This window comes from Martes martes, assembly GCF_963455335.1.
Source record: "Martes martes genome assembly, chromosome: 3".
Classification (NCBI taxonomy): Eukaryota; Metazoa; Chordata; class Mammalia; order Carnivora; family Mustelidae; genus Martes; species Martes martes.
In genome coordinates this window covers 186,533,860-186,546,620 of record NC_137890.1, presented here as the reverse complement: position 1 = coordinate 186,546,620, position 12,761 = coordinate 186,533,860, and the positions used below count along the sequence as shown (strand labels likewise).

Sequence of the window (12,761 nt, the reverse complement as noted above, 5' to 3'; positions counted from 1 at the left end):
AGCCATACCTCTGTTCTCTCTTTGTTGAAAAGGAAAATTAGCCATTAGAGAGGTGTTAAAGATACATTAATTCCAAATTAATTGGAAGGGCTAAAAAGAATTGAAAAGGGCATAACTTTCTGTCTATGAGACTCAGTGTTATTTAATTCTCTGCCTGTGTGTACAACTTGAAAGCATCTCATGTCCAGTGCCAAGTGATTTGGTCGAGGCTCAGAGACCTACTGAGGAGCAAGGACACAATGACAGTAGCAAGGGAGACAGATGACATCAGAGGGATAAAATGAATTATAAAACTGGATAAAAGAACTATAAAAACTTTCAAGTTTAGGGTCACTTAATGGGCTTTCTACACTTCATTTTCCCAAACTGATCATGAAAATGAGCTCATACCCTCCATTCTCTTATTTCAGAATATGGTTTTCAAAGGCAGAGTTACGTAACATGTTAAAAACAATCACCAAGAAGATAATTATAACAGAATAACATTGGTGCTTAAGGGGGTTCCTGTACAGGTGGAGAATGTATTTCTTTTTTTTTTCTTTTTTAAAGATTTTATTTATTTGACAGACAGAGATCGCAAGTAGTCAGAGAGGCAAGCAGTGAGAGAGGAGGAAGCAGTCTCCCCGAGGAGCAGAGAGTCCGATGCGGGGCTCTATCCCAGGACCTGAGATCAGGACCTGAGCCGAAGGCAGAGGCTTAACCCACTGAGCCACCCAGGCGCCCCTGGAGAATGTATTTCTAAGGAACACCTCGTTCTCTGGTGATGTCAATGGAATAAGTCCAGCTTTCCAGGTCGACTCCACACCCTCTTGCACTCTCACTAAAATAAGGTTATTGTCTTGAGTCTCAAAGCAAAAGAAATGTTAATGCACTAAACACACACACACAGACACACACACATGCAGTGGTTTGGGGAGGAATTCCAAACAGAAATCTAGAAAAGTGAGAGAGGGAGAAAAAATTATACAACTATATCTTAACATAAGTTTAGGTAGAGATCATGTTTCTTTGGGCTCAGTGCCTTATGGTCAGTATTGACCCACCTCAAGTGTGTATGTTCTTCTGTCTGCAGGTCTGTGCCTTTTTGTAAGCAGCCCTCAGCACAGACATGACAGTTATGGGAAGTGCTTAAGAATACTTATTAAAGGACCAACAAATGAAAAAATTAGGTATAAAAATTAGGTATTCAATGAACAGAGCTTCAGGGTTCTCACGGAGCATCGGTTTAGAAAACAGACTCTAGAACTTGGATGCGAATTTTAGCTCTGCCACTTATTAGCCTGGAAAGTGAGATTGAGAATAGGATCTGCAAACTGAGAATGAGAATAGGATCTACCCCTCCCTTCCCCCACCGCAAAGAGGATCTACCCTATAGGATTGTCAGAAGGATTAAATAAGTTAATATTTGTTCCTAGAAAGTAGCTGGTGTGCAGTATGTGCCATACAACGGTTGCCTGCTTTGTTAAATAAATAAGGTCCTTTCCTCCAGAAAGAGAGGAAATGCAGTATTTTCCTCAGAGTGTTAGGCTCTTGAAGCAAGTCACCTGGGTTCAAATCATGATTATGCCATTTACTAGATCTGAAACAAGTTACTTTGCCTCTCTGAGATGAGGATAAGTAACTCTAGTATTTCATAGATTGTTCAATAGTAATATGAGTCCAGTACTTGGCACAAAGTAAACTCAGACACCAGGGCTGTGCCTGTCTCTTGGTGGTCCAGTTCAGGAAAGAGAGCTTCCAGGGAAGGTGTCTTCAAGGATGTCATTGTTGGTTTAAAAATCTCCAGAAAGGGGGCATCTGGGTGGCTCAGTGGGTTAAAGCCTCTGCCATCGGCTCTGGTCATGATCCCTGGGTCCTGGGATCGAGTTCCGCATCGGGCTCTCTGCTCAGCGAGCTCTGCTTCCTCCTCTCTCTCTCTGCCTGCCTCTCTGCCTACTTGTAATCTCTGTCTGTCAAATAAATAAAATCTTTAAAAAAAACACTTAAAAAATTTCCAGAAAAAAGATCACTGTAGAGATTTGGATTTATTCCAAAAACATGGCCTGCTTCCCATCCTGTAGAATTCTAGAGGTCTCTAACTCCCACTCTAGATCAGAGGTCCTTATGCATGCTCTAGATCTCATGTCCCAACTCACCCTGTGGATTAGGTGCTCCGAAGCTCACACTCCAGATCAGGGCTTCCTAACTCACTGACTTAGTACACTGAGTCCCAGTAAGGACACTTAAGTGTCCAGTAAGGCAGCTGAAGGCGCCAGGCTGATAAAATGAAGAAAGGACCTGTTCTGGAGGAGGCTGTGGGACCTAGAAAAGACTCAGAACCTCATCCAAAGAGAGCACTAGGTTCAGCTAAGGGCTGCCATATAAGCATGTGGGCCCAGTTGTTATTGGATCTTCCAATTTTTAAGAAGAACCCCAAATCCAGATTCTTATGTAATATTTGCACATTTAAAAAAATGATAGTTAATTCAAGTATTTTAATACTGTACACACCAAGTGAGACCTGTCTGAAGGCTGAATATGGCCCATTATCTCCTTGGTTTGCAACTTCTGCTGTGGGTCACACCAGGAACTCTGCTGACTAGAGCCTGCTCAGGTCCAGGCCAGGCCACCTAGATCATGTTAGACAGTGTCCAGCATCCTACGACACAGAAAAAGTGATCCAATTCTTCATTAATGGGAAGAGGAGAAGGATGGTGATAGAAGGGCTGGGGTTCACTCTTTTAACAAATTGTCCTCCTTATCTGACATTGGGACTTGCTTTAAACACGCCAGCATCATTCAAGAAAAGTAAAGCCAGGAGCATAAAGAGGAAAAATAAATCCAGGAATTTTTATGAGGACTTCCCTTCATGTAAGTCCCTTCGATTGTTACTTGTGCTGAAAAGAAACTAGAAGCCTGATTGAGCTGAGAGATGTGAGGAAGGGGAGAGTTGTGCACACAGAGAGGAATTTTCATCATGCTGACCAGAGTGAGTACTTCCCCTCCACAACAGGCTCGGTGTTTGAGGCCAAGCCTTTGATTTGATGTCTTTTTACTGGGGCAGTAATATCAGAGGGTCAATTTGTTGTTGTTGTTTATCTTTTTAATTACTTTTTTTAAGATTTATTTTTTTAATTTTTAAAAAAGATTTTATTTATTTATTTGACAGACAGAGATCACAAGTAGGCAGAGAGGCCGGCAGAGAGAGAGGAGGAAGCAGGCTCCCCGCTGAGCAGAGAGCCCGATGCAGGGCTCGATCCCAGGACCCTGAGATCATGACCTGAGCTGAAGGCAGAGGCTTTAATGCACTGAGGCACCCAGGTGCCCCTAAGATTTTGTTTTTAAGTAATCTCTATACCCAATGTGGGGCTTGAACTCATAACCCTGAGATCAAGGTCACATGCTCTACTGACTGAGCCAGCCAGGCACCCCGTGGCTCTATTACTTTTGAAACCAGGAAATTCAGGGGGAGGTGGTAGTTGTTTTGGCTAGAATTTGAACAGCACAGGCGGTGAGCAGCAGCTGCAAGCCATCCGTCTTCCTCCTCTTAGCTCTGCAGCCACCCTCCGTCCTTTCTCAGTTCTTTGGGAGAAGGAACAAATGGTGCTGTTCACAGCATTATTGGGTATGGTTGGTTACTGGGAAATTGATGCTGCATGATTTGTAAATGCTTTATTATACTTTACAAGACTATTGTGAATTACTGATGAGAGAAAGTATTTTGTAATTGCTTTGAAAACTATACAAATGCAAAGTGGATTTTTATGATTAAAATTGAAAAACACTGAAGGTCAAGCAACATTTTAACATTTGTTCTCATAGTTTCTAAAATAAAATATAAATAGACTTTTTTATGCTCATTTGCTTAAAAGCTTCTTAGGCAAAGATCACATTTTAGAAACAGAAAGATTTACCTTCCAGTATAAAGCTAAGAACTTGCTCAATGCCAAAAGCTTTGTTCTGATGACATAACTCTATGAAAACTGTCCAAGACGTATATATGTTCTTTCCACCAATTTACTTCTGAAGATTGGTATGTGTTTTTGAAATATTTATGAAACATTGTTTCCTCAGATAAACATACAATGTACAAACACTGGCAAGTAATTTCACCATATTTTCAAAAGGGAATAGACTGTCAATCTCCGTATATGTTTAGTAATTATAGTAAAAAATAATGCATAACATATACCAAATGCCTATTTTGTGCCAGGCCCTATGAGAAATGCTTTACATGCCTAATCTTAATTAACCCTTACAACTCCATAAGGTAGGTACTATCATTATTATCAGATGAGGAAACGCAGGAAGAGAGAGATCTGGTAACTTGTCCAAATTGCTAGTAAGTGGTGATGCTGTGACTAAACCAGACAAGATGACTCCACAGCCATACACTTCAGCGCCTGTACGAAAGTAAAACTCCATTGATTTGGGTCATGTTAAGAATTTGTGAAAATTCAGACATGAGTTAGGCTAAAGCTTTTGGACTATAATAAATTGTTAAGCAATTTCACGTATGGATATTAATAGGACTATTTGGTTTACTCTACTTATCAAAATGCTTAAAATTATTTAGCAATGTAAACTGCTAGATGAACAATATCCAAATTACGTAATCTTTTATGTTTCCATGGAAGCTGCCATTTTTATAGTCACTCATTAGTATATTTAATCGAAGTAATGTAACTGTAGTTTCAAATATGCTAAAACTCTATTGAACTACAGGTTCGTTACTATAGACAGATGAATGAAAGATCAAATTATGACCAGTTCAGACTCCTGCAGCTTTCTGTTTCACTGCTGCCTCCGTCCTGACCTTCTCTCCATCCATTCTGTTTATCTGTGGTTCTTGGACAGACCATGAAATTTTCTCTCATTTCTGAATCTGTATATCTTGTCTTTCAGTCTTTTTTGCTTTACCTATACTTCCTAGCCTTTTTAAAAAAAAAATCTTTTAAAGATCTTTGGGTAGGGGTAGATATGTCACTAGCATACACAAATAAGATAAAACATACTTAACACTGACAGCACGTGGGTAACCACCATCTGTTCAAAAATCAGAACATGGCGGGCACTCCAGAAGCTTTCCATTTTGCCCTTTCCAATCACAATCCCCCTCTCCCACTCTGGGCTATCTTGGATTTTATGGCCATCATTTCCTTTCTCTTCTTTCTAGTCTACTACCCAAGAATGCAGCCTTAAACACCATTAGTTCAGTTTTGCCCATTTTTGTTTTATATAAATGGAATCATATGGCATATCCTTCTGTATCTATCTTCTTCTGCTTTTTTGAAGATTTTTAATTTTTATTATTATTTTTTTAAGTAATCTCTACACCTAGCATGGGGCTTGAACTCACAACTCCGAGATCAAGAGTCGCACACTGTATTGACTGAGCCAGCCAGGCGCCCCCAGTGTCTGTCTTCTTTCACTCAGCATTATGCCTGTGAGATTTGTCTTGTGTAGCTTGCGTAGTTTTAGTTCATTCATTTTCACTGCAGTACAGTCCAGGTTGGCGAAGTACTGCCTATGGCTTATTTCATAACATAGGGTACGTTGGTACTACAATGGCAGAGCTGAGTAATTGTGACAGAGACCACGTGGCCCACAAAGACTAAAGTATTTACTGTGTAACCCCTCACAGAAAGAGTTTGCTGACTTTTGCAGTATAGTGTTCCACTGTGTGAGTATACCACAACTGATTTTTCTGATCTCTTATTCTTGGATTTCTGTGTTGTTCATTCTTTTGGGCTATCATAAATAACACTTCCCTGAACACTCTTGTATGTGCCTCACAGTATGCCTGTGCACACGTCTGTATTCGGTGTATCTTCAGCTAACCAGATAATGCTAAAGCACCCCCCCCCCCCAAAATGGTGTACAGTTTAACATGTGGTATCAGCAGTCTTTTAAAATTTTAGCCATTTTGGATGATTTTTAGTGGTATCTCACTGTGGTTTTCACATGTATTTTCCCGGTTACTAAAAAGGTTGAGCACAGTTTCATATGTCCATTGACCTATTGGATTAACTATTTTGTGAAGTGCCTGTCCAAATTCCTTGTGCATTTTTTTCTGTTGGGTTGTTTGTTTTTTCCTTATCAATTTGCAGTTGTATTTTCTCTATTGTGGGTACAAACCTTTGTCTAAGTCCCACTCATTCTTTACATCCTACACCTCAGATTGAGGTGACCCATCTTTTAAGGAATCTCTCTGGATCCCACCAATCAGGTATATGCTTCTATAACTCTCACACTTCTAACACAGCCTGTATCATAGTGTATGATGTACACATTCTCACTGAGTGTCCCTCAGCAGGATGCTCACTAGGGTATAGGTTCATAAAGACCAGGGACTAGGCTTTATTTAGCTTTGTACCCTAGCTCTTAGCTCAGTAGGTACTCAGTAAATATTAGTTTGATGAATGAGTAGCTGTCCACCCAGATATAAGAAGTATATGTAGGATAGAAGATACAAGTTACACTGCCGATAGAAATGTATATGCATTTTCTCTCAGCATCAGTATTTAAGAGGATCAACTGTATGCTATTATCAGAGACTCTCTTCTCTCCCAGTTCAGGCTGGGTGTTCTCTTCCACAATAGTCTGGATTTGTGAGGTTTTATTATTCTTCTAAACCAAATACCTCACCATTTCAAACATAATGGAACTCCCCATATAGGTTTTATCACCTGGTAGGAATTTGGGCTAGGCACTATGACAGGGATTACGTTGATGTTTGAGTAAAGTTAGTCACTTTTGACTGTTTGAGGAAATGCTCATGAACTTACTAGACTCAGACAGATACAGAAAATTTAGTTGGACCCACCCTTCCTTTCTCTTTTTCTTCTCCTATCCACTTCCTTCCCTCATTTCTGATCCTTTATTCACTGCTTGTTGATTCCTCAATGCGTTCTCTTCAGGGCTGTATCTTCATTCTTAAAAAGTTCTCTACAATTTAAAATTACTGACCACTTCTTGCTTTCTGAAGCCTTTCCTTTCCTTGCGTTCTCTGGTGCTACATGGTCCTGACTGTCTTCCCATTCTCTGTCGTTTTGTTGAGTTGTCTCAATATGGCTAAATATGCCTGACAACTCAGCCCAAGATGCTTGCGCTCTTCCCACATTCCGTCTCTTTAAGACTTTCCCTGTTTCAATTCGTCTTGGTGGAAATCACCATACTCCAGCTCCAGTATCTGTAAGGGTCTCTTATAGAAGCAGTCCTTATGTATCTGTAAGATGTCCCCTGCCCCCTCAAATGCAACGTGCCTGGCATGGAACTGCTCTTTACCACACACCGACTCTCTGGGAGGCCCTTCCTGCTGTGTGAGGCATCATTATTTCCACAGTTACTCAGGCTCAGTCACTCACTCACTCAGAAGCAGGAAGTCATCCCGGATTCCTCATTCTTTCTGTCCCTTCATATCCAGCCAGCCACAAGCTAGTAAGTTCCTTCTTCATGTTGCCTTATATTTGCCCCACGCAGTCCATCCTTTTGCTGTTCCCCACATGTGTGTCCTCATTGTCACTTGGAGCCTTCGCCACCACAAGAGGCCTTCCAAATCAGTAGCCTCGCTGCCACCTCTTCCCACTCAATCTCACGTTAATCTTCTCAAAGTACTTCTCTGTACCTGTTGACTACTCATTCAAAAGCCTTTACAGCTACTTAATTTCAGTAGAATCAAAGAATCCTTCCTTAGCCAGGTTCATAGCATTTCAAACTCCATTTATTTCCAACCTCATTTTCTCCCTTTCTCCAACGACCCCCCCGCCCCCGCCCCTGCCCCTTTGCTCACCGCTCTAGTCAGTGGTCCTTGAATATGTCTCAACCTCCTAATCCTTTTCTGACTAATAAGCCCTATATGTTCTTCAGGGTCAGTTAAAGTCCTGGTTCCAATTCCAACTGATCCTATTCAAAATTGATTTGTTCCTTTTTCTGACACCTCTTGTATCTTGTATTGTAATTTTTTATTCATTAATTCAATAAAACTTATTGACCGTTGTTCATGTGCCAAACACTGTGCTAGCCACAGGGGATACAAAGGTGGATAAGATCTAGTTCTGGATTTTGAGGCGTTCATGATCTTGTCCAGTTTGACCCTGGACAAAATATAAAATACTTGAGGGCAGAAACTGTCTCATTCCTCTTTGAATTTCTAGTACTTATCAACATCTTCTACAGAATACATATGTTATATGTATTGATTGCTGTGAACAGCAGTGATAAAAAACGAGAGTTTCTTCTTTTAATAATAAGGAAGCAAGTTAGAGGCCAGCAACATTTTACTTCATATATTTTACATAATTTTACTAGAAATTCAAAGCTACCATCTGTCCTGTTGGGTTTTTAGTATTGTAAAAACTCCTTTAATCTTAAAGCTGTAAGTGCTTTAAAAATCCTTAAGGCTATTGTTATTCAGATTCTTTTCTGGGCTTTAAGGATGAAACCAACACTTTTGGATCCTTCGCAGAGTTAATTTAACTATTCATTAAGGAATTCTGTAACACGCTCATATATACACTCACACACGTGCATAAATACGCATTCATGGGTTACTATACAATAATCCAGAAAACTTATCACAAAAATTGTACCAAAATCTCACTAGTGCAGTTGGTAGACCTGGCACAAAGCCAGGCTGGATAATAATAGTTAACTTTTATTAAGTGGATTATCTTGTATTATCCTCTTTAATCCTCAAAACAACTCTATTATGTGAGCACCATCAGAACCCTTCTTTTTTCAGAAGGGGAAACTGAGATATAGCAACATTTAGAAATCTGCCACAGTTAGAGAGTGAAAACTTTGATTCCAGAGTCCTGTGTGGTTAATGACTGTGTCATTATTTCTCCCATGGAGATGTAAATAATGGCTCAAAGTCCCCCTGCCCACCCATCCAAAAAAAGTGTGGGGATGCAGAGAGAGAGAGAGAGAGAGAGAGCACACACGAGAGGGAGAGGGATAGGGGGAGAGAGAGAGAGAAAGAAATAGAGAATGAAACTGAATGGAAAATAAAGAAATCGTTCAGGATAATTAGGCATCCGAACACGGGGCCCTGGTATTTTCAAAGGGCCTCCTCCTCTTGACCCACTGAGACTTTACTCTCTGTCTCATGTCCTCTGTTTGGAAAAACGGAGGAAAACAAGGTACGAGACAGGCTGATCATGAGCACACACAGCTGTCACCAGACCATTCTGTTTCCTGAGAGGTCGCTCACAGTGGCCCCTGAGAAGCAGGAGGTGCCACTAGTTAGAACTCACAGCAATCCCAGGACGGCGCTGCCCACGCTAAACAGAAGGCTGGCATGTTCTCCCCACTCCCCCACCCCCGGCCTCGTTCCTCTATACACTGGAGGGGCAGGTGGAGGTCAGAGGACGGGATAAAGAAAGGTGGCTTGTGCAGTTGGGCGGATACAGAGTCTTGGCTTCTGAGGCAAAGGCAAAGGCAAAATCAAAACAAACACAACAAAAAAAAAGTGTGGAAGAACTGGACAGAAAGGGGCACCAGGAGACGCGGCGCCTCAACCAAATAGGAACCAGATGCAACTTTAAAATACGTGCCTGCTTTCTGTGCTAACCTTGGCCATCTGTGACCGTACCTACACTTCACAGTGTGACATTCTGTTACCTCCTCGGAACACCTAGGGTGGAGGGAGCAATGACACTCCCTTCACAGAGAGGAGGGCTTCTGGGAACAACAAAGCCAGAATGCCTCCTGAAGAAAGCTGTAGACGTTTCTGATTCAAGCATGACTGCATTCATACACATTCGTTCGAGACTGTTAGCATGGTTAGAAGGAAATCAATCAGAAAAAAAATGTCAAGTTACTTTAAGCCCTGGGATCCTAGGGCGGATTGTGCAGCAGTTCTTAAAGTGCAGATCAAAATGGCTCTGGCCTAAAGTTTGAGTAGACAAGGTTTTAAGGTTAAGGAAAGTGTGTGTTTGTGTCCTATGAATTTACAGAAACTTGCCCTAAAAATAACGGATAAGAACCATCAACGGAGAAAACATGGCACATCATGAATATTTCTCTAAGGATGATTTTTGAAAAAGTACGGAAAAAATTCACATGATTGGTTAGTTCTCTGATTGTCACTGTTTCCTCCATCCACTTTTAACTTCCATAATTAAAAATAAAATGAAGAGTATTGACATTTTTTCCTTGGCAGCCTTAGGTTTAGATAAAAATAGGAATGTGAATATGTTGAAAGTATATGTACAGATTTTGTGTGTCCCTGGAAGGGAGTTTGCTTGCTGGCTAGCTCAATTTTTGACAAAGAAAAATGGGCTGTTCTTGCTTGTGGCACAAAGATGCACTGTTCACACAACAAACCAAAAAATGGAGAATTTGTGTTTAAGTTGAAAAGAAATTAATAGCCAACATGATAACTTATTTAGTATAAGCTTTCTATTAACTGATAAAATGTGTACCTTATTAGAGTGAAAGTGTAACATTGTAATAAGAACTTAAAATACTGATATCTGGAAATTCTAACAGCAAGCAAGACATCCTAAATTTCATTTTCAGTATCTCATGATTAAAGATATTGTTCTGTTTTAAAAACTCAGTTTTATCCATGCAGTTGTATACTCTAAAGTTTCCAAAGGAAGTGAGGCAAAGTATTTGTGAGTTTGAGCTGCCTCTGCTCCTTCCACAGGGCTGCCATCTGGGCTTGTTTATTTGTGTTTCTAACTTTCTGGAACAGGGAGTTTCTCTGTTAGGGACGGGGCACCAAGCAAAGGAAGTGTCTTACAGAAGACTATCTTTTTTCCTTCTTTTTCTTTTCTTTTTTTTTTTTTTTACTGTATTTTCAAACTTCAAGTTTAGCTTGGTCAAAAATATAAAATGGTTAGCACAGTCACAAAATTTTACATAGTTGGAAACCTCAGAATTATCTTAGCAAATACTCTTCCTCACGATGCAAATCATGTACCCTACATGCTACCTTCTTGTGACTTTCAAATCTTTTTCAAGACCCAAACTGTCATTAAGGCTACAGCTATTTGGCTGGGAAGTCAAATATTTTTATCTATACTTCTACAATAAGCATTTGATTTAAAAATGAAAGAAATAATTCCAGGCATTTTTTTCTAATTTTATAAAGTACATATGAGCCATATTACAAAAAACGAAGCAAACAAAACAAAAATCTTCCAAAAATATAATCAAGAAACAAAGCATTATTGTTAGATTTATACAATCTATCGTGAAGACCAGTCTGAAAATTCACAAGCAACACTTAAAAAAACTAGTGCCTTCCCTGAAAGATTTCATTTAACAAATAAAATAGAAGCAAAAATTACCTTGTAAAGTAAAATCCAGCAATACATATTCGTAAGCAAATTCTGTCTTTGTTTCCACTTGCGGTCTCTTCAGGGTAGAAAATATTTTTCCAGGACTGCTATCATCAGGGTCTTCTAGCTTTCTAAGTCCGCACCCCATAGCAAAATCTGTAAGGAATTAAATTGCAGGATAGGGGAGGGAGAGCAGCAAATTCTGTTGTTTTAGCTGCAAAAAGAAAGTTACAGACTTAACTGCTTTGATTTTTCCAGCTAAACCATAAGTAGTCAAAAAGAAAACATTTGAGTCCAAAGAAAGGAGCTGAAGACTTTTTCTATCCATTTTTCTGTAAAGTCGTTGAACCCATGATGATTAAGCTACAGCTCTGGGAGGCTGGGCTTGATCTTAGGAGAAACATGCAAGCTGCTACAACTTAGCGGAGAATTTCCATGCCACGTCAATTTGCAGCCAGCCCCCTACCAGAGTTCTGTCGCTCAGGGCACCAAGAGTGCTTTGTCTGTCCCAGTTGGCTGGATGATAAAAGAGGTGTCCAAAAACGGAAATAAAAGGCAAAAGTGCAACTCGGATGGAATTATCTACAAGTAAAGGATATATTCAGGCATAATGGCATGCAATTCTTTCTCTGTTTTCTCTTTTCCCTCTTCCCTGTGCCCACCCCCTCCTTCCTCTCTGCTATTACCAGAAAAGCAAAAGGAGGGAGGAAGGGTGGGAGAAAGAGAAAGAATAAGAGAGAAGGAATGAAAAAAAAAAAAAAAGGATTCTCAAGATGGTTGGAAACAAAAATCATTTCCAGAAAGGAAGTCACTTTAAGAGGAAACTGTTTCTGGAGTCTAAAAGGAGAAAAATAGTTTTTTGTTTTTTTAAAAACAAACACTTTAGTCTTTAGGTAGCACTTTTGAGGATTTCTTTCCACAGAAGAGTCTTTCTGCTGGAAAAACAATATGCTAATGAAAACTGCCAAATATAAAAAAAATTATATTACAATATTTTAATAAAAAGATTTTATTTAGTTGCAAAGGAGGACAGTTATGTGGATAATTAGTTTAAAATGCTCCATAGTTAGGCAGCATATGAGAGTAACTATTAACACTTTTACAGGTCCCAAAGTATCCTTAATTAAAAAAAAGGCAACAAAACTGACAATTTGATTCTTTCAGTGCTATAAATTGCCATTTACCTGAACTCAAGAACAATTTACAATGGACCAATCGTAATGAGTGTTTACTGCATTTTACCATGTTCAGCTCAGGTAGTGTGGTGCACTCATCAAAACTCTTGAGTCCTGGAGTCAGACTGCCTGGCTTCAAATCCTGCTTCTAATGCTTACCACAGACGTGATCTTGGGCAAGTTACTTGACCTCTTCAAGTTTCAATTTCCTCCCCTACAAAATAGAGTTAATAATAGGACTTACTTCATGGGCTTGTTATGAAGCTTGAATGAGATCATCTTATCTCATATCTTAACACTATGCTTGGCTAATAGC

At 39.8% G+C, this 12,761-nt stretch overlaps 1 protein-coding gene across 1 annotated transcript in view; it reads right to left on the bottom strand.

Moving 5' to 3' along the window:
- Window positions 1-11,954, bottom strand: part of RFTN2 (raftlin family member 2) — a 68,970-nt gene extending 57,016 nt beyond the window's left edge. Inside the window, exon 1 of the mRNA XM_080798999.1 lies at window positions 11,280-11,954. Coding sequence (XP_080655125.1) covers window positions 11,280-11,418 — 139 coding nt within the window. The 5' untranslated portion in view covers window positions 11,419-11,954. The remainder of the gene's footprint in view (window positions 1-11,279) is intronic.
- Window positions 11,955-12,761: the final 807 nt, after the last annotated feature.